Source organism: Anolis sagrei, chromosome 9, assembly GCF_037176765.1.
Source record: "Anolis sagrei isolate rAnoSag1 chromosome 9, rAnoSag1.mat, whole genome shotgun sequence".
In the NCBI taxonomy this organism is placed as follows: Eukaryota; Metazoa; Chordata; class Lepidosauria; order Squamata; family Dactyloidae; genus Anolis; species Anolis sagrei.
Window position 1 is genome coordinate 1549350 of NC_090029.1, and position 26746 is coordinate 1576095.

The 26746-nt window shown below is 48.5% G+C and overlaps 1 protein-coding gene across 1 annotated transcript in view; it reads left to right on the plus strand.

Moving 5' to 3' along the window:
- PRTG (protogenin) overlaps positions 1–25537 on the plus strand; it is a 75743-nt gene extending 50206 nt beyond the window's left edge. The window contains exons 12-20 of the mRNA XM_060755821.2: positions 11349–11444; positions 12985–13201; positions 14538–14665; positions 17246–17416; positions 17514–17702; positions 19251–19371; positions 20861–21032; positions 22409–22513; positions 24190–25537. Coding sequence (XP_060611804.2) covers positions 11349–11444; positions 12985–13201; positions 14538–14665; positions 17246–17416; positions 17514–17702; positions 19251–19371; positions 20861–21032; positions 22409–22513; positions 24190–24486 — 1496 coding nt within the window. The 3' untranslated portion in view covers positions 24487–25537. The remainder of the gene's footprint in view (positions 1–11348; positions 11445–12984; positions 13202–14537; positions 14666–17245; positions 17417–17513; positions 17703–19250; positions 19372–20860; positions 21033–22408; positions 22514–24189) is intronic.
- Positions 25538–26746: the final 1209 nt, after the last annotated feature.

Sequence of the window (26746 nt, forward strand, 5' to 3'; positions counted from 1 at the left end):
ATCGGTCTTTGTTGGGGGCCGCAGTAGTCTGTGGGAACAAAAGGGGTGGGAAAGTACTACAAATCCAATCATCCTTTGTCTGTCCTCCCCCAGCCCTCACCAGGACTTAAAAAGGGTTATGTGTGCCAAGTTTGGTCTTGATTGGTCATGGGATGAGGGTCGCAGCGGTCTCGGGAAGTGAATGGAGGTACTTCAAGTCCCATCATCCATGGTCAGTCCTTCTGAAAACTACAGTAGGATGTAGAATGGGTCATGGGGGCTCTGTGTGCCAAGTTTGGTCTTGATTGGTCATGGGATGAGGGTCGCAGCGGTCTCGGGAAGTGAGTGGAGATACTTCAAGTCCCATCATCCATGGTCAGTCCTTCTGAAAACTGCAGTAGGATGTAGAGTGGATCATGGGGGCTCTGTGTGCCACGTTTGGTCTTTATCGGTCTTTGTTGGGGGCCACAGTGGTCTGTGGGAACCAATGGGTTTGAAAGTACTACAAATCCCATCATCCTTTGTCCGTCCTCCCCCAAACCTCACCAGGACGTAAAAGGGGTTATGGGGGTTATGTGTGCCAAGTTTGGTCGAGGTTTGCCACCTGTGCTGGTCACAGTGGCCTGTGAAAGTGGGAGCCAATCAGAAAGCTGCCACATACACCGTCCTCCGCATACAAACACTGACTTTTATTATATACATAAAGAGAAAAGAGAAACCTTTTCTTCTCTAGTCTCGAACGAAAGAATAGAAAAGTGAGTATCAAGTCTGTGGAAACATAGAAGGAAAAAAGTTGAGAAACAGAAGATAAGATGGACTCTTCTGCGCTGCCGGGTCCCACAGATGGTTTTACCATGAAGGCCTCCTCTCCCCCTCCCCCTCCTTCTCTTCTTCCTCTTCTTCTTCTTTTGGGGCGGAGAAGGAATGATGGATGGTGTTTGCATTCGGACAAAGACCCAAAGGGTCATCCTGGAGGAGGAGGAGGAGGGGCTTCTTCCCTTTCTGCCTCTTCCTTTCTTCTCCCTCCCTTCTTGCCCTTCTTCTTCTCCTTCCCTCCTCCTCCTCCTCCTTCTTCTTCTTCTTCCTTGTTGTCTCTCCCCATCTTCCTCTTACTTTCCCCTCCTCCTCTTCCTTCCTTCCCTCTGTCTCTTCCCTCCTCCTCCTTCTCTTTCTCTTTCTTCTTCTTTTTTGCCTTTTTCTTTTTGCCTCTTCCCTTCTTCCTCTTCTTCCTCTCTGCTTCTTCCCTTCTCCTCCTTCCTTTGTTGTTGTTGCTCTTCTTCTTCTTCTTCTTCTTCTTCTTCTTCTTCTTCTTCTTCCTTGTTGTCTCTTCCCATCTTCTTCTTACCTTCTTCTCCTCCCCTCCTCCTTCTTCCTGTCTGCCACTTCTCTTCTCCTCCTCCTCCTTCTACCTTTTTACCTGTTCCCTTCTTCCTCTTCTTCCTGTCTGCCTCTTCCTTTCTTCCCTTCTTCTCCTCCTTCTCCTTCTTTTTTGCCTCTTCCCTTCTCCTCCTCCTCTTCCTTCTTCTTCTTTGCCTCTTCCCTTCCTCCTTCTCCTTCCTTTTTGCCTCTTCCCTTCTCCTCCTCCTCCTTCTCTTCCTTCTTCCTTTTTGCCTCTTCCCTTCTTCCTGTCTGTCTCTTCCCTTCTTCTCCTTCCCTCCTCCTCCTCCTCCTCCTCCTCCTCCTCCTTCTTCCTTGTTGTCTCTTCCAATCTTCCTCTTACCTTCTTCCTCTCTCCTCCTCCTCCTCCTTCCTGTCTGTCTCTTCCTTTCTTCTCTTCCTCCTCCTCCTTCTCTTTCTTCTTCCTTTTTGCCTCTTCCATTCTTCCTCTGTCTGCCTCTTCCCTTCTTCTCCTCCTTCCCCCCCTCCTTCTCCTCCTCCTCCTCCTCCTTCTTCTTTGCCTCTTCCTGTCTGCCTCTTCCCTTCTTCTTCTTCCCCTCCTCCTCCTCTTTCTTCTCCCTTTTTGCCTCTTCCCTTCTTCCTCTTCTTCCTGTCTGCCTCTTCCTTTCTTCCCTTCTTCTCCTCCTCCTTCTCCTTCCTTTTTGCCTCTTCCCTTCTTCCTCTTCTCTTCTCCTCCTCCTTCTTCTCCTCTTTCTTCTCCCTTTTTGCCTCTTCCCTTCTTCCTCTTCTTCCTGTCTGCCTCTTCCTTTCTTCTCCTTCTTCTCCCTTTTTGCCTCTTCCCTTCTTCCTCTTCTTCCCTTCTACTCCTTCTTTTCTTCTTCTTCTTCCTGACTGCCTCTTCCCTTCTTCTTCTCCCTTCCTCCTCCTTCCTTCCTTCCTTCCTCTTCCCTCTTCCTCCTCCTCCTTCCAGAAGAACATTCATTCCGCAGCTGGATCTGGAGAGGAAAGGAAGTCCCTCCTTTGGACAAAGTAGAAGTCATCCCCAAACTCATCTCTTCTTCTCCTTCTTCTCCTTCTTCTTATTGTTGCAATCTAGTGTTTTCCCAATGCAACAGAATTTGTGCCACAAAAACACAGTATTCCTGTTGTGATGTTTCTTGATAATCCCACTTTTTCTGCAGGCAGGGGCCCGCTTTGGCCCTCCGGGTGTTTTGGAATTGTGGGAGTTGGGGGTCCAAAACACGTGGAGGGCCAAAGTGGGGCCATGCCTGGATCGGATGTGTGTGTGTGTGTTTACATCAATCCCAGGCGCTTCTCAAGCCAAATGCCTGGAATTGGTGGAGAGAGACCCTGCCTGTCTTCCTTGCTGTGGGTGATCTGGATGGATAGATGGAGGAGGGTCCGGTGGCCGAGAGTGGCCTCAAGCCCCCTCCTCCCTACCCCCTTCCCCTCCATTCTCTTGGCTTTGTCCTCCCCTTGGAGGGGCCTCTGGACAGAGGGAGAGACCCCCCCCCCGTGCCCCCAAAGCAGCCTGCAAACAGCCCTAGTGTCCAGCCCTCCTTGGTCCGCATTGACCAGCAGCTGGGAAAAGGGACAAAAGGGGAGCCCACCCCAGGAGGAGGATGGAGACCCCTCCCCGCTCTCTCTCTCTTTGTGTGGGTCGCCATTCGGCCCCAAGGGTTTCACACGGCCCCTTCCTCTCAAAGAGACCCCTCTCGTGGCAACCCTTCCAAGGGCCGGCCAGGACCGGCCCCGCTTTGCACATAGATCAATACAACCTCTTCCTCCCTGTCTTCCTCCCCCATCTTTTTCTTCCTCTTCTTCCTCTTCCTCCCTCTCTTCTTCCTCCTTTTCTCCTCTTCCTCCCTCTCTTCTTCCTCCTCCTTTTCTCCTCTTCCTCCTCATTATCTCTTCTTTCTCCCTCTTCTTCCTCCTCCTTTTCATCTCTTCCTCCTCCTCCTTATCTCTTCTTTCTCCCTTCTTCCACCTCCTTTTCTCCTCTTCCTCCTCCTTATCTCTTCTTTCTTCCTCTTCTTCCTCCTCCTTTTCTCCTCTTCCTCCTTATCTCTTCTTTCTCCCTCTCCTTCCTCCTCCTTTTCTCCTCTACCTCCCTCTCTTCTTCCTTCTCTTCTCTTCTTCCTCCTTGTCTTCCTCTCTTCTCCTCTTCCTCCCTCTCTTCTTCCTCCTCCTTCTCTTCCTCCTCCTTATCTCTTCTTTCTCCCTCTCCTTCCTCCTCCTTTTCTCCTCTACCTCCCTCTCTTCTTCCTCCTCTTCCTTATCTCTTCTTTCTCCCTCTTCCTCCTCCTCCTTTTCACCTCTTCCTCCTCCTCTTTATCTCTTCTTTCTCCCTCTTCTCCCTCCTCCTTTTCTCCTCTTTCTCCTCCTTATCTCTTCTTTCTCCCTCTTCTTCCTCCTCCTTTTCTCCTCTACCTCCCTCTCTTCTTCCTTCTCTTCTCTTCTTCCACCCTCTCTTCTCCTCTTCCCCCTCTTTTCTTCCTCCTCTTCTTCTCTTCTCCCTCCCTCTTATCTACTCTTCCTCCCTCTCTTCTTCCTCCTTTTACCTTTTCTTCTTCTTCCTCCTCCTCCTCTCTTCTGCCTCCCTCTCTTCTTCCTCCTCCTTTTCTCCTCTTCCTCCCTCTTTTCCTCCTTCTCCTCTCCTCTTCCACTCTTCTTCATCCTGCTTTTCCTCTCTTCTTCCTCCTCCTTTTCTCCTCTTCCTCCCTCTCGTCTTCCTCCTCCTTATGTTTTCTTCCTCCCTCTCTTTTTCCTCCTCCTTTTCTCTTCTACCTCCCCCTCTTCCTCCTTCTCATCTCCTCTTTCTCTCTTCTTCCTCCTCCTCTTCTACCTTCCCGTTATTTACTCTTCCTCCCTCTCTTCTTCCTCCTTTTAGCTCTTCCTCCTCCTCTCTTCCTCCTTTCTCTCCTCCTCTTCCTCCCTCTCTTCTTCCTACTCTTCTCCTCTTGTACCTTCCCCTTATTTACTCTTCCTCCTCCTCTCTTCCTCCTTCTCTCCTCCTCTTCCTCCTTCTCTTCTTCCTCCTTTTAGCTCTTCCTCCTCCTCTCTTCCTCCCTCTCTTCTTCCTCCTTTTAGCTCTTCCTCCTCCTCTCTTCCTCCTTCTCTTCTTCCTCCTCTTCTCCTCTTCTACCTTCCCGTTATTTACTCTTCCTCCCTCTCTTCTTCCTCCTTTTAGCTCTTCCTCCTCCTCTCTTCCTCCTTTCTCTCCTCCTCTTCCTCCCTCTCTTCTTCCTACTCTTCTCCTCTTGTACCTTCCCCTTATTTACTCTTCCTCCCTCTCTTCTTCCTCCTTTTAGCTCTTCCTCCTCCTCTCTTCCTCCTTCTCTCCTCCTCTTCCTCCCTCTCTTCTTCCTACTCTTCTCCTCTTGTACCTTCCCCTTATTTACTCTTCCTCCTCCTCTCTTCCTCCTTCTCTCCTCTTCCTCCTTCTCTTCTTCCTCCTTTTAGCTCTTCCTCCTCCTCTCTTCCTCCCTCTCTTCTTCCTCCTTTTAGCTCTTCCTCCTCCTCTCTTCCTCCTTCTCTTCTTCCTCCTCTTCTCCTCTTCTACCTTCCCGTTATTTACTCTTCCTCCCTCTCTTCTTCCTCCTTTTAGCTCTTCCTCCTCCTCTCTTCCTCCTTTCTCTCCTCCTCTTCCTCCCTCTCTTCTTCCTACTCTTCTCCTCTTGTACCTTCCCCTTATTTACTCTTCCTCCCTCTCTTCTTCCTCCTTTTAGCTCTTCCTCCTCCTCTCTTCCTCCTTCTCTCCTCCTCTTCCTCCCTCTCTTCTTCTTCCTTTTAGCTCTTCCTCCTCCTCTCTTCCTCTCTTCTTCCTCCTCTTCTCCTCTTGTACCTTCCCCTTATTTACTCTTCCTCCCTCTCTTCTTCCTCCTTTTAGCTCTTCCTCCTCCTCTCTTCCTCCTTCTCTCCTCCTCTTCTCCCTCCCTCTTATCGACTCTTCTTCCTTCTCTTCTTCCTCCGCGTCTCCTCTCTTTTGCCCCAACTCCTGTCTTCCTTCTTTCTGTTTTGTTTTCTTGCTTTCTTTCTTTCTTCCTGGCGTATTGACATTGCGGGGCTTCAGGCGCTGCATTTCTGGGGGTCGGGTTTCCCTGCCCCTCTCCCCCTCCCCCCCTCCTTGGGGCCATTCCCACCCTTCCCCCCCACCAGGGGTCAAAGGGCACGACCTGGGTGTCAGGGCTGCTCTGGGCCCCATTGAAGGAGGAGGGCAGGGGAGGGGAGGGGAGGGGAGGAGGGCAGGGCAGCCAGAGCAAAGGAAGGGGCTGCGGGGAGGGGGGGGGGTGCCTCTCCCCTGGAAAAGGCTTGGGCGCCCCCTGGTGCCCAAGAGAGGGAGGGGAGAAGGAAGGAAGGACCAAACTCTACACGAATACTCAATATGCCCAAAAGTGAACACTGGTGGAGTTTGGGGAAAATGGAATCTTGACATTTGGGAGTTGTAGTTGCTGGGATTTATAGTTCACCTACAATCACAGAGCATTCTGAACCCCACCAACGATGGAATTGAACCAAACTTGGCACACAGTTCTCCCATGACCAACAGATAATACTGAAAGGGTTTGGTGGGCAGTTGTAAGACTGTAGGATCTATATAGCAATATTAAATGACCACTCACAAGCCGATTTTGCTTCGAAATTGATATATTGCATGTCTCTCTGCAGCAAAGAAAGACACTACTGACTTTTTCCCACCACTACTTCCTTTTATACACCTTTGGTTTTGGAGTTGTAGTTCACCTACATCCAAAGATCACTGTGGACTCAAACAATGATGGATCGGGACCAAACTCTACACGAATACTCAATATGCCCAAATGTGAACACTGGTGGAGTTTGGAGTAAATAGAATCTTGACATTTGGGAGTTGTAGTTGCCGGGATTTATAGTTCATCTACAATCAAAACTACATCTACAACATCACAGTGATCCAAATATACGCCCCAACCACAGCTGCTGAAGAAGCAGAAGTAGATCAGTTCTATGAGGATCTGCAGGACCTACTGGATAATACACCAAAAAGAGACATTATTTTCATCACAGGAGACTGGAATGCCAAGGTGGGAAGTCAAATGACAACTGGGATCACAGGCAAGCATGGTCTGGGAGAACAAAATGAAGCGGGGCGCAGGCTGATAGAATTCTGCCAGGAAAACTCGCTGTGTATAACGAATACTCTCTTCCAACAACCTAAAAGACGGCTTTACACATGGACTTCACCAGATGGTCAGCACCGAAATCAGATTGACTACATCCTTTGCAGCCAAAGGTGGCGGACATCCATCCAGTCGGTGAAAACAAGACCTGGGGCTGACTGTAGCTCAGATCACGAACTTCTTATTGCCCAATTTAGAATAAAACTAAAGAGATCAGGGAAAATACACAGTCCAGTTAGATATGATCTCACTAACATTCCTAGCGAATATACAGTGGAAGTGAAGAACAGATTTGAAGGACTAGATTTAGTAAACAGAGTCCCAGAAGAACTATGGACAGAAGTCCGCGACATTGTTCAGGAGGCGGCAACAAAGTACGTCCCAAAGAAAAAGAAAACCAAGAAGGCAAAATGGTTGTCTGCTGAGACACTGGAAGTAGCCCAAGAAAGGAGGAAAGCAAAAGGAAACAGGGATAAGGGGAGATATGCCCAGTTAAATGCGCAATTCCAGAGGTTAGCCAGAAGAGATAAGGAACTATTCTTAAATAAGCAATGCATGAAAGTGGAAGAAGACAACAGAATAGGAAGGACAAGAGACCTCTTCCAGAAAATTAGAAACATTGGAGGTAAATTTCAGGCAAAAATTGGTATGATAAGAAACAAAGATGGCAGGGACCTAACAGAAGCTGAAGAGATCAAGAGAAGGTGGCGAGACTATACAGAAGATCTGTATAGGGAGGATAACAATATCGAGGATAGCTTTGACGGTGTGGTGAATGAATTAGAACCAGACATCCTGAGGAGTGAGGTTGAATGGGCCTTAAGAAGCATTGCTAACAACAAGGCAGCAGGAGATGATGGGATCCCGGCTGAACTGTTTAAAATCTTAAAAGATGATGCTGTCAAGGTGATGCATGCCATTTGCCAGCAAATATGGAAAACACAAGAATGGCCATCAGACTGGAAAAAATCAACTTATATCCCCATACCAAAAAAGGGAAATGCGAAAGACTGCTCAAACTTCCGTACAGTTGCCCTTATTTCTCATGCCAGTAAGGTAATGCTCAAGATCCTGCAAGGAAGACTCCAGCAATACATGGAGCGAGAGTTGCCAGATGTTCAAGCTGGGTTTAGAAAAGGCAGAGGAACGAGAGACCAAATTGCCAATATCCGCTGGAGAATGGAGAAAGGCAGGGAGTTTCAGAAAAACATCTACTTCTGCTTCATTGACTATTCTAAAGCCTTTGACTGTGTGGATCACAATAAATTGTGGCAAGTTCTTGGTGGGATGGGCATACCAAGCCACCTTGTCTCTCTCCTGAGGAATCTGTACAAGGACCAAGTAGCAACAGTCAGAACTGACCACGGAACAGGAGACGGGTTCAAGATTGGGAAAGGCGTCCGGCAAGGCTGCATCCTCTCACCCAACCTTTTTAACTTGTATGCAGAACACATCATGCGAGGATGTGCGGGGCTTGAGGAATGCAAGGCTGGGGTGAAAATTGCTGGAAGAAACATTAACAAGCTCAGATATGCAGATGACACCACTCTGATGGCCGAAAGCGAGGAGGAGCTGAGGAGCCTTCTAATCAAGGTGAAAGAAGAAAGCGCAAAAGCCGGGTTGCAGCTAAACGTCAAAAAAACCAAGATTATGGCAACAAGAATGATTGACAACTGGAAAATAGAGGGAGAAACCGTGGAGGCCGTGACAGACTTTGTATTTCTAGGTGCAAAGATGACTGCAGATGCAGACTGTGGCCAGGAAATCAGAAGACGCTTCCTTCTTGGGAGGAGAGCAATGTCCAATCTCAATAAAATAGTAAAGAGTAGAGACATCAGACTGGCAACCAAGATCCATTGCCTAGTCCAAGCCATGGTTTTCCCTGTAGTCACCTACGGATGTGAGAGCTGGACCTTAGGGAAGGCTGAGCGAAGGAAGATCGATGCTTTTGAGCTGTGGTGTTGGAGGAAAGTTCTGAGAGTGCCTTGGACTGCGAGAAGATCCAACCAGTCCATCCTCCAGGAAATAAAGCCCGACTGCTCACTGGAGGGAAAGATACTAGAGACAAAGCTGAAGTACTTTGGCCACATCATGAGGAGACAGGAAAGCCTAGAGAAGACAATTATGCTGGGGAAAGTGGAAGGCAAAAGGAAGAGGGGCCGACCAAGGGCAAGATGGATGGATGGCATCCTTGAAGTGACTGGACTGACCTTGAGGGAGCTGGGGGTGGTAACGGCCGACAGGGAGCTCTGGCGTAGGCTGGTCCATGAGGTCACGAAGAGTCGGAGACGACTGAACGAATGAACAACAACAACAATCAAAACTCCACCAACGATGGAATTGAACCAAACTTGGCACACAGTTCTCTCATGACCAACAGAAAATACTGGAAGGGGTTTGGTTGGCATTGACCTTGAGTTTGGGAGTTGTCGTTCACCTACATCCAGAGAGCACATCATGATGGATCTGGACCAAACTCTACACGAATACTCAATATGCCCAAATGTGAACACTGGTCGAGTTTGGGGAAAATCGAATCCTGACATTTGGGATTTGTAGTTGCTGAGACTTATAGTTCACCTACAATCAAGGAGAATTCCGAACCCCACCAAGGATAGAATTGGGCCAAACCTCCCACACAGAACCCCCATGTGGGCCACAGCAACGCATGGCAGGGGACGGCTAGTAAATCTATATAAATAAAAATGTCATGTTCGTTTGTGGAATTAACATAACACAAAAACCACTGGACAAATTGACACCAAATTTGGACACAATACACCTAACAGTCCAATGAGTGTCCTTCACCCATAAACACATACACACATTCACACACACACACACACAAAACCCCAGTGGAACAGACTTAAAACCCCCAAAAATACACCATATATATATATATATATATATATATATATATATATATATATACACACACACACACACACACACACACACACACACACATACACTCATATACATTTGCACATGCACACATTCATACACACACACACACACATATATATATGCAGAAACACACACAAATATACACATATACACACATACATATGTTGTTGTTGTTCATTCGTTCAGTCGTCTCCGACTCTTCGTGACCTCATGGACCAGCCTACGCCAGAGCTCCCTGTCGGCCGTTACCACCCCCAGCTCCCTCAAGGTCAGTCCAGTCACTTCAAGGATGCCATCCATCCATCTTGCCCTTGGTCGGCCCCTCTTCCTTTTGCCTTCCACTCTCCCCAGCATCATTCCCTTCTCCAGGCTTTACTGTCTCCTCATGATGTGACCAAAGTACTTCAACTTTGTCTCTAGTATCTTTCCCTCCAGTGAGCAGCCGGGCTTTCTTTCCTGGAGGATGGACTGGTTGGATCTTCTCGCAGTCCAAGGCACTCTCAGCACTTTCCTCCAACACCACAGCTCAAAAGCCTCTCTCTTCCTTTGCTCAGCCTTCCCGAAGGTCCAGCTCTCACCTCCGTAGGTGACTACAGGGAAGACCATGGCTTGGACTAGGCGGATCTTGGTTGCCAGTCTGATGTCTCTACTCTTCACTATTTTATCGAGACTGGACATTGCTCTCCTCCCAAGAAGGAAGCATTTTCTGATTTGCTGGCTACAGTCTGCATCTGCATATACATACACACATATATACATATACACATGCACACACACACACATACAAAACCCCAGCGAAACAGACTTAAAAACCCCAAAAATACACCATATATATATAGATACACATACACTCATATACATATGCACACGCACACATTCATACACACACACACATATATATATATGCACAAACACACACAAATATATACATATACACATGCACATATACACATAAAACCCCAGAGGAACAGACTTAAAACCCCCCAAAATACACCATATATACATATACACATACACTCATATACATATGCGCATGCACACATTCATACATACACACACACATGTATATATATGCACCAACTCACACATACACATATACACACATGCATATACATACATACATATATACATATACATATTCACACATACATATATATATCCACATGGACATACATATACATATCCACATACATACATACATACATACACACAAATATGCATATAGACAAGCACACACGTATACACAATATGCCTGTACACATATAAACACACAAATTATATTACTGTAATGTACTATAATTGACTGGTTGCCATGACACGACAAATAAATAACATACAAATACACAAATATATGCACACACACATACACACACATATATATACACACACACACACACACACACATATATACGTAAGCACACATATATACACAAATATACACACACACACATATATACACACACAAAATGCATATACACCGACCGGGCCACAGCAACGCGTGGCAGGGGATGGCTAGTAAAGCCCCTCTCCCTTGACCTTTTGATGGAAAGTACCTTCTTGTACCTGTAGACTCTGCGCTTAACCACAACCTTTGAACTTAACCACAACACAACTGCTTCCTATGTAAGTTTGAACTTTGTATGACCTCTACATGTCACATCTTGTTTCTTAAAAACATTTTCTTCCTTGTCGCTCCTTTCCGAAGGGTATATTTCTCTTTTGCTGTTAATTTCATTCAAAGCCCCTTGATTAGCATTTGCAAATTTCACTCAAAGACCCTTTCAAACCAGTTTTCTCCATTGTGGTCTCTGTGAAATTGCACATATGGTATTTCCTGTGCCTGGGCAGTCGGTTTGGAATCTTCTACCTGAAAAAATTAGGGGTGGTTTGAACCCCTCAACAGTCCCCTTGGCTATGGGATTGCCCCCAAACAATGCCTCTCTCTCTGTCTGTCTCTCTGTGCAGGTCCCCGCAGGAAGTACCACGTCCGACTGCTGGCCTTCAATGGGGCGGAGGAGGGATACCAAGCTGACCAGACCGTCAGCACACCGGGATGTGTCTGTGAGTGTCCTGTGTGTTTCCATGCATGCCATCTCAGAGGGACCGCTCTAGGTGCTGATTCCCAGAGTGTTGCTCGGGATCACCTTGCTCAAACACTCACTGGGAAGCCAAACATAGGAATAAACAACTCCTACGGCTCTTAGGAATTGTGGGAGTCGAAGTCCAAAACGCCTGGAGGGATGACCCAAGTTGGCCCATGCCTAGTCTAAATAAACACAATAAACAAATAATAAATAAATAAATTTATTTATCGTGTCAGGGACAACCAGACCATTGTATTAATTTTCTAACAGAACAAAACAAACAAACAGGTTAAAAAAACACAAAGTTTGCAAAATTGGTAGTTGATTAAATGTCCTTTGACCAGTCTCTGGCCCCTTGGAGTGCCCCTGGTGTTGCCGCAAGGAGGTCCTCCATGGTGCATCATGTGGCAGCGCTCAGGGTGCATTGCAGACAGTGGTCAGTGGTTTGCTCTTCTCCACACTCACATGTCGAGGATTCCACTTTGTGGTCCTATTTCTGAAGGTTGGCTCTGCATCTCGTGGTGCCCGAGCACAGTCTGTTCAGCGCCTTCCAAGTTGCCCAGTCTTCTGTGTGCCCAGGGGGGAGTCTCTCATTTGGTATCAGCCATTGGTTGAGGTTCTGGGTTTGAGCCTGCCACTTTTGGACTCTCGCTCGCTGAGGTGTTCCAGTGAGTGTCTCTGTAGATCTTAGAAAACTATTTCTTGATTTAAGTTGTTGACGTGCTGGCTGATACCCAAACAGGGGATGAGCTGGAGATGTCTCTGCCTTGGTCCTTTCACTATTGGCTGCTACTTCCCAGCGGGTGTCAGGTGGTGCAATACCGGCTGGACAGTGTAATTTCTCCAGTGGTGTAGGGCGCAGACACCCCGTGATAATGCGGCATGTCTCATTAAGAGCCACATCCACTGTTTTAGCGTGGTGAGATGTGTTCCACACCGGGCATGCGTACTCAGCAGCAGAGTAGCACAGCGCAAGGGCAGATGTCTTCACTCTGTCTGGTTGTGATCCCCAGGTTGTGCCAGTCAGCTTTCGTATGATATTGTTTCCAGCGCCCACTTTTTGCTTGATGTTCAAGCAGTGCTTCTTGTAGGTCAGAGCATGGTCCAGAGTGACTAATCCCAGGTATTTGGGTGTGCTGCAATGCTCCCGTGGGATTCCTTCCCAGGTCATAATCCTCAGACCTCGGGAAGCTTGTCACCAAACCCTTTTTCCTAGTTCCAACAGACCTCACTACCTCTGAGGATACTTGCCATAGATGCAGGCGAAACGTCAGGAGAGAATGCCTCTTGACCATGGCCATATAGCCCAGAAAAACCTACAACAACTCAGTGATTCCGGCCATGAAAGCCTTCGACAACACAACAATAACAACAACAATAACAATCAACAATGTATATTGGGGTCTCGTTGGGAAGAGTGAAAGCAGGGTGTAAATAAACATAGTAATTGAATAGTAATCCCGGTTCTTCACTCACGTGCCTGCTTTCCTTCCTCCCTCCTTCCGTCTCACCCACAGCCGTCCGTGACCGCCTGGAGCCGCCCCCTCCGCCGCCGCTGCGCCTCTCTGCCCGGGCCAACTCCTCCTCGGCCGTGCTGCTGCGCTGGGGCCGCCCCGCCTTCTCCTCCTCCTCCTCCTCTTCCTCCTCCTCCTCCTCCGCTTCAACCCTCAACTACACCCTGCGCTGCCACCCGGTCGGCCTCCAGAACGCCTCCCTCGTCCGCTACCTCCAGACGTACGTTGTAGGGGTCTGCAAATGCTTGTCTTTAATTTGTTTTTGACGTACAAACATATACAGACATACACAGAGGCCATTTTTAACTTTTTCTGGCCACCGGGGGAGCTGTCACTTTCCTCGTCCATCTGCGACGCTGATGAAGCACTTCCTCATTCCCCGCATGCTTCCCTGCTGGGAAGTCTTCTTTATGGCCTCATGAATCAGTTAATTTAGCCTCTCCACACTTTAAGGTGGTACCTTATTTTCCTGGAGCCCCCGATGGCGCAGTGAGTTAAAGCACTGAGCTGCTGAGCTTGTTGATCGAAAGGTCACAGGTTCGATCCCGGGGAGCAGTGTGAGCTTCCGCTGTCAGCCCTAGATTCTGCCAACCTAGCAGTTCAAAAACATGCAAATGTGAGTAGATCAATAGGTACCACTCCAGCAGGAAGGTAAGGGCGCTCCATGCAGTCATGCCGGCCACATGACCTTGGAGGTGTCTACGGACAACGCCGGCTCTTCGGCTTAGAAATGGAGATGAGCACCACACCCCAGAGTCAGACATGACTGGACTTAACGTCAGGGAACTACCTTTACCCTTTTTACCTAATTTTCCTACTTGACAGATGCAACTGTCTTTCAGGTTGCAAAGGTCGACAACAGGCTACACACAATTGGTTGGAAACCCATTCCAACCCGGGCTGGCTTTGAACTCATGGCCTTTTTGGTCAGAAGTGATCTTAATGCAGCTGACACTCAGACAGCTGCACCACACTCCCGGTGTTACTCTCATTATAGTAACTTTTTTCACTATACTTTAGAACAGTGTTTCTCAACCTGGGGGCCGGGACCCCTGAGGGGGTCGTGAGGGGGTGTCAAAGGGGTCACCAAAGACCATCAGAAAAGATAATATTTTCTGTTGGTCATTGGGATTCTGTGTGAGAAGTTTGACCCAATTCTATTGCTGGTCGAGTTCAGAAGGCTCTTTGATTGTAGGTGAACTATAAATCCCGACAACTACAACTCCCAATGTCAAGGTCTATTTTCCCCAGACTCCACCAGTGTCCACATTTGGGCATATTGAGTAATTGTGCCAAGTTTGGTCCAGATCCATCATTGCATGAATCCATAGCACTCCTCTGGATATAGGTGAACTATAACTCCCAAACTCAAGGTCAGCGCCCACCAAACCCTTCTAGGGTTTTCTGTTGGTCATGGGAGTTCTGTGTGCCAAGTTTGGTTTAAATCCATCTCTGGGGGAGTTCAGAATATAGGTGAACTATAAATCCCAACAACTACAACTCCCAAATGTCAAGGGATGACGGAACAGGGACTGACCGCTTCCTCTCTCTTCTAGGTCAGAAACCCAGATCCTGGTCCAGGGCTTGGAGCCCAGCACCAAGTACGAGTTCGCCGTCCGGCTGCATCTCGACCAGCTCGCCAGCCCTTGGAGCCCCGTCGTGTATCACTCCACACTGCCGGAAGGTTAGTATTAAGCAGGAGCTAGATGGCCTTCTGTCAGGAGGGCTTTGATTGTGTCTTACTAATAATAATAATAATAATAATAATAATAATAATAATAATTTGACACAATCATTGCATTCTATGGCTCTGTTATTACACTGAATTGTGGGAGTTGTAGTCCAAAACACCTGGAGAGCCCATGCCTGCTATATAACACAGTTTTTGTTCCTGATTTACTATTATTGCTATTATTTATTTGTCGTGTCAGGGCAACCAGTCAATTGTATTACATTTATAACATCACAAAACAAACAAACACACAAAACACAAAATTTGCGAGTTTGGTAGTCGATTAAATGTCCTTTGAGCAGTATCTGGCCCCTTGGAGTGCCTCTGGTGTTGCTGCAAGGAGGTCCTCCAACAACCATTGGTTTGTGCCTGCCACTTTTGGACTCTTGCTTGCTGAGGTGTTCAAGCGAGTGTCTCTGTAGATCTTAGGAAACTATTTCTAGATTTAAGTGGTTGACAAACAGATTAAAAAACATAAAATTTGCAAGCTTGGTAGTGGATTAAATGTCCTTTGACCAGTCTCTGTCCCCTTGGAGTGCCTCTGGTGTTGCCGCAAGGAGGTCCTCCCTTCTGCATCATGTGGCAGGGCTCAGGGTGCATCGCAGCAGGTGGTCAGTGGTTTGCTCTTCTCCACACTCGCATGTCGAGGATTCCACTTTGTGGCCCCATATCTTGAGGTTGGCTCTGCATCTTGTGGTGCCAGAGCGCAGTCTGTTCAGCGCCTTCCAAGTCGCCCAGTCTTCTGTGTGTCTCTCATTTATTATCAAGTTTTGGGTTTGAGCCTGCCACTTTTGGACTCTCGCTTGCTGAGGTGTTCCAGCGAGTGTCTCTGTGGATCTTAGAAAACTATTTCTAGATTTAAGTCGTTGACATGCTGGCTGATACCCAAATAGGGGATGAGCAGGAGGTGTCTCTGCCTTGGTCCTTTCACTATTGGCTGCTACTTCCCGGCGGATGTCAGGTGGTGCGATACCGGCTAGACAGTGTAATTTCTTCAGTGGTGTCGGGCGCAGACACCCCGTGATAATGCGGCATGTCTCATTCAGAGCCACATCCACTGTTTTAGTGTGGTGAGATGTGTTCCACACTGGGCATGCATACTCAGCAGAGTAGCACAGCATAAGGGCAGATGTCTTCACTGTGTCTGGTTGCGATCCCCAGGTTGTGCCAGTCAGCTTTCGTATGATATTGTTTCTAGCATCCACTTTTTGCTTGATGTTCAGGCAGTGCTTCTTGTAGGTCAGAGCACGGTCCAGAGTGATTCCTCCCAGGGATTTGGGTGTGCTGCAATGATCCCGTGGGATTCCTTCCTTCCCAGGGAATAATCCTCAGAGCTCGGGATGCTTGTCTGTTCTTGAGATGAAAAGCACATGTCTGTGTTTTAGGTGGGTTAGGGATCAGCTGGTTTTCCCTGTCATAAGCAGGAAGAGCACCTAGAGCTTGGGAGAGCTTCTGTTCAACTATCTCAGAGCTCCCTGCTTGAGCAGTGATGGCACGATCATCAGCATAGATGAAACTCTCTGTCCCTTCTGGCAGTGGCTGGTCATTTGTCCCCTGAGGCAGGCTGCTCTTCTGTTTCCGCCACCTGCTTCTCTGGCCCTGGAACTCAACAAAAAAGCTCCTGTTTTGTAGCAGGTTTCCTATCAGGCGGGTGAGACGGTTGTCCTTTGTGATATTATATATATGATATATGGTTAGGGATCAGCTGGTTTCCCCTGTCATAGGCAGTAAGGGCACCTAGAGCTTCGGAGAGCTTCTGTTCAACCATCTCAAAGCTCCCTGCTTGAGCGGTGATGGCACGATCATCAGCATAGATGAAGCTCTCTGTCTCTTCTGGCCGTGGCTGGTCATTTGTGTAGATGTTGAACATGGATGGAGCAAGCACGCTCCCCTGAGGCAGGCCGTTCTTCTGTTTCCACCATCTTCTTCTCTGGCCCTGGAACTCAACAAAAAAGCTCCTGTTCGGTAGCTGATTTCCTTGAGTGGTGATGGCACGATCATCAGCATAGATGAAGCTTTCTGTCCCTTCTGGCAGTGTGTAATTATTTGTGTAGATGTTGAACATGGATGGAGCAAGCCCGCTCCCCTGAGGCAGGCTGTTCTTCTGTTTCCGCCATCTGCTTCTCTGGCCCTGGAACTCAACAAAAAAGCTCCTGTTTGGTAGCAGGTTTCCTATGAGGCGGGTGAGGTGGTCGTCCTTTGTGATACTATACATTTTTCTCAGGAGGAGAAAACTCTCTTTCTCCATTAACCTGCTAATGATGCCCATGAGTCTGGGTGGCCATCCTGGAGAATGGCATCACTGTAAGAGAAACAACAGCAACAGTTTAGCAGATTAGAAGCTTCCTGAGCACAGCAGTAGAGTGAAGAAGCTTCAGCCGTGAGAGAAACCAAGTCAGACTGTATGAATGGCATCACTGTCATGAGTTGGGAGTATGTTGCCTGTGTTTGGATCTCTGTGTATGTATGTATGTATGTTATGTATGTGAGATGCCCATCGATGTCTCCCTCCCTCTATGTCTCCTTTGGCAGCCCCCTCGGGCCCCCCACTGGGTGTGAAGGTGACCCTGATCGAGGAGGACACAGCCCTGGTGTCCTGGAAGCCCCCCATCGGGATCGGGGCCGCCGTCTCGCGCTACACCATCCTCTACGCCTCGCGCAAGGCCTGGGCAGTCGGCCAATGGCAAGTCTTGCACCGGGAAGGTCAGTCCGCACGGAAAGGGGCCAGATCCCCCGTTGCACCAGTCCGTTGCACTCTCCGGGACACAAGGGCAACTCTCTTTTCCTCTCTTTGGTGCAGGGACCATCACCATGGCTCTGCTCGAGAACCTCCTGGCCGGGAACGTCTACCTGGTCAAGATCGCGGCCTCCAACGAAGTGGGAGAGGGACCCTTCTCCAGCGCCGTGGAGCTAGCTGTCCAGCCAAAGGGAGACCCCGAGCCCAACCAGAGGCCCAAGCGTCTCGACGCGGGCGATGCAGGAAACACAGGTGTGTGCAGTGCTTAAGGGGTGCCCCCTTCCATTCCTTCCTTCCTTGGGAGCCATTTCTGTTCTTTATTCACCCCCTAAAAAAGGAAAACAAGAATTTCTAAAGTAAAGCTGCAACAGCATCGAAGCTTCTTGTGCATAGCAGTAGAGCGAAGGAGCTTCGGCCAGAAAGGGAGCAGAGTCAGGCTTTCAAAGTTGCACAGGACTTTATTCAAAGACCTAAATATCTAGATTCAAATAAGAGAAGCAACAGCAGCGGTTTAGCAGATGAGAAGCTTCCTGAGCGCAGCAGTAGAGCGAAGGAGCTTCAGCCGTGAGAGAAACCAAGTCAGACTATATGAGTTACAAAGCACTTTATTCAAAGAACTAGATATGAAAGTAAAGCAGAGCCTAGCAGCGGTTTAGCAGATGAGAAGCTTCCTGAGCACAGCAGTAGAGCGAAGGAGCTTCAGCTGTGAGAGAAACCAAGTCAGACTGTATGACTATATTCAGAGAACTAGATATGAAAGTAAAGCAGGACCTAGCAGCAGTTGAGCAGATGAGAAGCTTCCTGAGCACAGCAGTAGAGCGAAGGAGCTTCAGCCGTGAAAGAAACCAAGTCAGACTGTATGAGTTACAAAACACTTTATTCAAAGAACTAGATATGAAAGTAAAGCAGGGCCTAGCAGCAGTTTAGAAGATGAGAAGCTTCCTGAGCGCAGCAGTAGAGCAAAAGAGTTTCAGATGTGAGAGAAACCAAGTCAGACTGTATGAGTTACAAACACTTTATACAAAGAATTAGATGTGAAAGTAAAGCAGGGCATAGCAGCAGTTTAGCAGATGAGAAGCTTCCTGAGTGCAGCAGTAGAGCGAAAGAGTTTCAGCTGTGAGAGAAACCAAGTCAGGCTGTATGACTATATTCAGAGAACTAGATATGAAAGTAAAGCAGGGCCTAGCAGCAGTTTAGCAGATGAGAAGCTTCCTGAGTGCAGCAGTAGAGCGAAGGAGCTGTGAGAGAAACCAAGTCAGATTGTATGAGTTACAGAACACTTTATTCAAAGAACTAGATATGAAAGTAAAGCAGTATCTAGTAGAGACGTGTTGTCTGTCTCCATGCTCACAGGAGGAGAACAATGCAGCAGATCAGAAGCTTCTTGAACACAGCAGTAGAGCCAATGAGCTTCAGCAATTATAGCAGCAGAGTCAAGCTTTGAAAGTTGCAAAAGACTTTATTCAAAGAACTAGAAACCTAGACAGGAAAGAACAACATGCCTAGATAGGAAAGTAAAGCAGGGCCTATGTATCTAACTCACAGTAAACATCTTGTCTTTCTCCGTGCTCAAAGGAGAAGAACAAAAATGGCCCCAGACTCCGTGCTCAGAAAATAAGGTGTGTCTCTGAGAAGTATTAGGAGAAGTAACAGGAGAGACTAGAGAGGCAGAGAAAGCAATGGCGGAAGTGCTTTCCTCTGCTAACTAACTCACCTGCCTATCCAAGTCTTTATTGAGGACTACAGACTTGTGCAGGATGTGTTACGAGTCCCATCTCTTCCATCTCTCCTTCCTTGCAGCCGACTCTGGCTCCTACCAGCTGGACCAGAGGTCCATGACGGGCATCGTGGCCGGCGTCTCCATTGCCTTGGCCTGCATCTGCGCCTGCGTCCTCATCCTCATCTACCGTGGAAAGGCCAGGTCAGTCCAAGGAGGGATTTGCTGGTTTCCAAATCATGACTTCTCCAAACCGTTGCAAGTTTGATAACAAGTGTCCCAGAAAGAAGCAAAACGACAGCAGAGTCCCTTCACAGCAAAACATGTGCTTCAGCCTGCCTATCAGCAGAGTCCAACTGCCAGCATCTAACCTTATCTGCACACTGTTTCAGGAAACTCACAGATTTAGGTTTTCATCCAAAATATTTATTTATTTACTAGCCGTCCCCTGCCACGCGTTGCTGTGGCCCACTCTAGTGGTCATGGGGGTTCTGTGTGGGACGTTTGGCCCAATTCTATCATTGGTGGGGTTCAGAATGCTCTGTGATTGTGGGTGAACTATAAATCCCAGCAACTATAACCAAATAAAAATACAATTAACAAAAATAAAAGTAAATTAAATAAAATTAAAATAAATAAATAACAGTCCCTGTAATAGGCAGTAAGAGCACCTAGAGCTTCGGAGAGCTTCTGTTCCACCATCTCAAAGCTCCCTGCTTAAGCAGTGATGGCACGGTCATCAGCATAGATGAATCTCTCTGTCCCTTCTGGCAGTGGCTGGTCATTTGTGTAGATGTTGAACATGGATGGAGCAAGCACGCTCCCCTGAGGCTGGCCATTCTTCTGTTTCCGCCATCTGCTTCTCTGGCCCTGAACTCAACAAAAAAGCTCCTGTTTTGTAGCAGGTTTCCTATGAAGCGGGTGAGGTGGTCGTCCTTTGTGATATTATATATATGATATATGATTAGGGATCAGCTGGTTTTCCCTGTAATAGGCAGTAAGAGCACCTAGAGCTTTGGAGAGCTTCTGTTCAACCATCTCAAAGCTCCCTGCTTGAGCGGTGATGGCACGATCATCAGCATAGATGATGCTCTCTGTCCCTTCTGGCAGTGGCTGGTCATTTGTGTAGATGTTGAGTGTGGATGGAGCGAGCACGCTCCCCTGAGGCAGGCCGTTCTTCTGTTTCCGCCATCTGCTTCTCTGGCCCTGGAACTCAACAAAAAAGCTCCTGTTTTGTAGCAGGTTTCCTATGAGGCGGGTGAGGGGGTCGTCCTTTGTGATACTATACATTTTTCTCAGAAGGAGGCAATGGTGGTTCACAGTCTCATAAGCCGCTGACAGGTCTATGAAGACAGCTCCTGTGATCTGCTGCCTTTCGAAGCCATCTTCTATGTGCTGAGTCAGGTTCAGCACTTGCGATGTGCAGCTTTTGCCTTTCCTGAAGCCAGCTTGCTGTGGAATCAGACATAGTTCCATTTAGAATCATGGATTGCACATACCTAATAGTCGCACCCCCATTTTTGTGGGAGTTGAAATCCAAAACACCTGTTCTATACACATTGATACTGACCCTGGCTGTGTTTGGCTGGGGCACAAGGCATTCTGGGAAATTGTTTTTATGTGCCACAAAGAGAGAAGGGTCAGAAGTACTATTATTATTATTATTATTATTATTATTATTATTATTATTTAGGAAAACGTCTGCTCCCAAAAGCGCTCCCGAGACCTCTGACGGCCTCTCATCCTTGTCTGGGACGTCTCCTTCCATCGGAGCCCATGAAGCGAGGAAAGGCGCCCAAGACCCAGCCGAGAACATGGAGTCCCTGCTGCCCAGGACAACGGGGGGCACCTTCCTCGACGCCAAAGTATGGGGGCTCACTTCCTGGGTTTTCATCACGGTATTTATTGGTGCACCTATGTAGATTCTGCTCCCAGGCCCTTGCTATCCAGGCTGATTGGGCTGCAAAATGACTAGAAGGCCTTGGGTTGGGTTGTTGTAGGATTTTTCGGGCTATATGGCCATATTCTAGAGGCATTCTCTCCTGACGTTTTGCCTGCATCTATAGCAAGCATCCTCAGAGGGAGTGAGGTCTGTTGGAACTAGGAAAAAGGGTTTATATATCTGTGGAATAATGACCAGGGTGGGACAAAGGACTCTTGTCTGCTGGAGCTAGGTGGAAATGTTTCAACAGACCACCTTGTATTGTCGAAGGCTTTCATGGTCAGAATCACTGGGTTGTTGTAGGTTTTTTTGAGCTATATGGCCATGGTCTAGAGGCATTCTCTCCTGACGTTTTGCCTACAACAACTCACTAATTAAGGTGGTCAGTTGAAACATTCACACCCAGCATTCACACCCAGAGTCCTTTGTCCCACCCTGGTCATTCTACAGATATATAAACCCTTTTTTCCTAGTTCCAAGAGACCTCACGACCTCTGAGGATGCTTGCCATAGATGCAGGCGAAACGTCAGGAGAGAATGCCTCCAGAACATGGTCATATAGCCCAGAAAAGCCTACAACAACCCAGTGATTCCGGCCATGAAAGCCTAGGACAATACATTTGTTGGATTTTCTTGGTGGGTCTGTAGATAGTTTGTATGTTGTGTTTCCTCATCAGCTTCCCTCTGTGGTCAGTGGTTCCCTTGATGTCTGGCAAGAACATCCCATCTGGTGGGGATGAGGGACAGGGCCTTCTCGGTGGTGGCCCCTCAGCTCTGGAACTCTCTCCCGAAGGAGATTAGATCTTCCCTCCTGACTTTCAGAAAGCTGGAAAAACCTGGCTTTGGAATATAGCATTCTCAGAATGATGATCGAGTCAATAACGGCCGATGATGAATTTGTGATTGTATTCTGACGACCTGGCTTTTGTAATTGTATGATATTGTATAATCTGTAAGGTAAAGGTTGTCCCCTGACATTAAGTCCAGTCATGTCTGACTCTGGGGTGTGGTGCTCATCTCCATTTCTAAGCTGAAGAGCCGGCGTTGTCCGTAGACACCTCCAAGGTCATGTGGCCGGCATGACTGCATATAATCTATATTTCAATGTATTTTGTATTAATGTATTATGATGCTATTATGTTTACTATATTTGTGTTGAATTTCCTGCTGTTAGCCGGCTTGAGTCCCTCTTTGGAGAACGAGATCGGGTTATAAAAGCTCTAAATAATAGTTTTTGTGAAATCATCGTCTCGGGTAATCTTGCTGACGAATGATAAGCTCCCCTTTCCTTTCCTCCAGGGAGGGACGGATCTGATCATCAACAGCTTTGGCCCCGTCACAAAGAGCAGCTCAAGGAAGAAGTGGCTCCTTTTCCCCGATTCGAAGGAAGCCAAGACCGGGCAGGTGAGGCTGGGGTGGGTCTAGAGGACCTTGAGGACCCTCAATCAGGGGCGGCTCGTCCATTGCGCGAAGTAAGCGGTCGCAGAACACTTTTTTTGCCAGGGGTGCAGAGGCGCCTCTGAAAATGCCCCTCGACTGCCACTTGAGGAGCGGCCCCTCAGCTCACAACAGCCCTCGCAGTCCGGGGGGAGCCTCGGCTTTCTTACCTCACTGCCAGGTGATCCTGTTCCCAAAGGGGCCGGGCCCTTGAGCTTCGCCTCGCCCCTCTTGTTCCTGCTCCACCTGGCCACCGGGTGCGCAAGCAGAGACAGCGCTCAATCGTTCTCCGCGTTCGATCCCTTCCCCATGACCGGCTCCCTTTCCTAATCCCCCGGCGCTCCACCCGCCTCCTCTCCTCTCCCCGATCCACAGGTGGGCCAAGGGGCGGAGCCGCCACACCTGGCCCGCTTTGGGTCCGGAGGCATGTCTGAAGACCCCAGCGTGCGCACCAAAAGTCGGCTCTTCTCCTGACTTTCTCTTCAGCCATTGGGACCAAGAGAGAGAGAGAGAGAGAGAGAGAGAGCCTCCGGCTGGAGGTATCTCCCACCTCCGCTCCCTCCTTTGTTTTTGCGCCTACCTTCAGGAAAGGTGGGCATCTCCACCTACCAAAAAGTCGCCTCTTCTCCTGACTTTCTCTTCAGCCATTGGGACCGAGAGAGAGAGAGAGAGAGCCCCTCCGGCTGGAGGTATCTCCCACCTCCGCTCCCTCCGCTCCCTCCTTTTTGCGCCTACCTTCAGGAAAGGTGGGCATCTCCACCTACCAAAATGTCACCTCTTCTCCTGACTTTCTCTTCAGCCATTGGGACCGAGAGAGAGAGAGAGAGAGAGAGAGCCCCTCCGGCTGGAGGTATCTCCCACCTCGGCTCCCTCCTTTGTTTTTGCGCCTACTTTCAGGAAAGGTGGGCATCTCCACCTACCAAAAAGTCGCCTCTTCTCCTGACTTTCTCTTCAGCCATTGGGACCGAGAGAGAGAGAGAGAGAGAGAGAGAGAGAGAGAGAGAGAGAGAGAGAGAGAGCCCCTCCGGCTGGAGGTATCTCCCACCTCCTCTCCCTCCTTTGTTTTTGCGCCTACCTTCAGGAAAGGTGGGCATCTCCACCTACCAAAAAGTCGCCTCTTCTCCTGACTTTCTCTTCAGCCATTGGGACCGAGAGAGAGAGAAAGAGAGAGAGAGCCCCTCCAGCTGGAGGTATCTCCCACCTCCGCTCCCTCCTTTGTTTTGAGCCTACCTTCAGGAAAGGTGGGCATCTCCACCTCTCTCTCTCTCTCTCTCTCTCTCTCTTGGTCCCAATGGCTGAGGAGAAAGTCAGGAGAAGAGGTGACTTTTGGTGCACATGCCGGGGTCTTCAGACACGCCTCCGGACCCAAAGTGGGCCAGGCAAGGGAGCAAGTGCGGCAAGTGTAGTTACTGGGATGCATAGTTCACCTACAATCAAAGAGCATTCTGAACTCCACCAATGATGGAATTGAACCAAATATGGCACACAGAACTCCCACGACAAACAGAATATATATATCAATGATTGGTTGGGGGGGGGGGGGGGCGCCAAAATACTGTTTGCTTATCGTTGAAAATTACCTAGGGCCGCCTCTACCTTCAATCAACTCTGAACCCCACTGACCGCTTCCTCCTTTTTTCCAGACCCAAAGGTCGGCCAATGCTGTGTGTCTGTTCCAGCCGAACAGAGTCCTTGCGTCCGAAGACGTCTCAACGGCGCCGCCTCAGAAGGACCAGCGAGGAGACACGTTTGCCGTCGTCGCCGACACAGAGCACTCGGCCCACAGTGAAACGGGGGACTCCGGAAGGTTCTCCCAGGAGTCCAGCGAAGACCTGCGCCTCTCCATCGTCATCCCTGAAGCGGAAATGCTCGGCAACCTCTACGCGACGCCCAAAGAACCCCCCGATCCCCTCCGCCCTCCAGACCGACTGACCATGTGACCCACTGACCGCCCGCCTACCCGCCCGCCGTTTTTGCTGTTCAGAGGACAATGAACAGGGAGCCAAAGCTTTATGACGTGGGAGCCCTGGGAGGGCGGCAGGTGACTCCCACCATGGTTTGTTTTTGTTCGTGTTTTGCGTGCGGAAAACCCGCTCGCGTTGAATGTTCCACAATGTGAAGGGAGGGAGAGGGGACAGGTTTCGGAGTCGAGCCGAAAAGAGAGAAGGGTTTTTTAAATAGTATATTATATGGATATGTGTCTGTCGGTGCCGTTATCACTGGAGCGAAGGGCACGGGGCCCTTGGCTTGGATATTATCTACCTCAGTCGGCCGAGCGGCGGGTGCGGAGCGCAATGGCGCAACCTCCGTTCACCCCCGCCGTTCGGCATTTTTTGCGCAAAGAGTTTTGATCTCAACTGCGATTACTTCCTAGTAGCGCCCCGCTCAGTATTTTTTATAACTCCCCCCCCCCATCTTGTGTGTGTGTGAATTGTGCGAGTGCGTGCGTTTGTATGTTGTATGCAAGTATGAGATTCGAAGGAGTTGTGTTGGGAGGCGAGGAGGAGGCGGCCACCCAGCTCTCTCTGGCAAATTGAAGAGGTGAAGATGCCAAAGAATGAGGAGGGAGCCAGGGTCCATTTCTCAAAGACAAACGCGGTCCTTTGGGGCCCTTTAAGCTTCAAGGGCCCACACTCCCTGCCCTGCGGCCCCAACTGGCCTTGGACAGTGCCTTCTGCCCCTGTTTCTGACCCCAATGATGCCCACATTTTCAGTAGGAGGCACCTGCATTTAGTCGCATAATTGTCACACTTTTTTGATTGAGAAAGGGATGCGACTATTACGTGAGGAAAAAGAATTTGCTGTTATTATTTTTAAAAATGAACTGCCTTACCTTTGAGAGAAGAGGAAAAGGCAGGATCCATCCTCAAAGAAATAGAAATGGAGCTGGGTCATCCATTTCTGTTTGTTTTTAAACTGCCTTTGTGTTCGTCACATAATAGTCGCAGAGCTGTTTGGGGTGATCTTTCAACCCTACCTCCCCCTTTTTCCCTCCCTCCCTCCCTCCCTCCCTTCCTCCCTCCCTCCCTTCCTTCCTTCTCCAAAGACCTTTTGGTATTTTTTTGTGAGGAACACAAACAAATAACTACTCTGCTGCCCCAGAAATGACATTGCGACTATTATGTGATGAAATCCGGAAGTTTCTCTCCTTGCCTCAATTCCCATATGTACTCCCCTTTAATGTAGTTCTGAATATGGAGTGCCTTCTTGCACTTCGTTGTAGCTGTGCCTTCTGCCGTAGATGCATCTGTCCAGAGAGAGTGAGTGGAGCTGGGTCATCCGTTTCTGTTTGTTTTTAAACTGCCTTTGTGTTCCTCCCATAATAGTCGCAGAGCTGTTTGGGCTGATCTTTCAACCCTTCCTCCCCCTTTTTCCCTTCCTTCCTTCCTTCCTTCCTTCCTTCCTTCCTTCTTTCTTTCTCCAAAGACCTTGCGGCCATTTAAACACTTTGAGATGAAGCTTTTTGGAAGAGAGAGGGAAGATTTTACTTCTGAAATCCTCTATTCCAGGTTTCCTAAGCTGCTTTATGGCCTTTGGAGAGAGAAGGAAGGAAGGAATCAGCCCCCAAATGCTCTGTGTCTATTATGTGAGGAACACAAACAAATATCTACTCCGCTGCCCCAGAAATGACAGTGCGACTATTATGTGATGAAATCCGGGTGTTTCTCTCTCCCTGCCTCAATTCCCATAATGTACTCCCCTTTAATATAGTTCTGAATATGGAGTGCCTTCTGCTGTAGATGCATCTGTCCAGAGAGAGAGAGTGGAGCTGGGTCATCCATTTCTGTTTGTTTTTAAACTGCCTTTGTGTTCCTCACATAATAGTCGCAGAGCTGTTTGGGGTGATCTTTCAACCCTTCCTCCCCCTTTTCCCTTCCTTCCTTCCTTCCTTCCTTCCTTCCTTCCTTCCTTCCTTCCTTCCTTCCTTCCTTCTCCAATGACCTCACGGCCATTTAAAAACTTTGAGATGAAACTTTTTGCAAGATAGAGGGAAGATTTCTCTTCTGAAATCCTCTATTCCAGGTTTCCTAAGCTGCTTTATGACCTTTGGAGAAAGAAGGAAGGAAGGAATCATCCCCAAAATGCTCTGTGTCTATTATGTGAGGAACACAAACAAATACCTACTCCGCTGCCCCAGAAATGACAGTGTTCCTCACATAATAGTCGCAGAGCTGTTTGGGGTGATCTTTCAACCCTTCC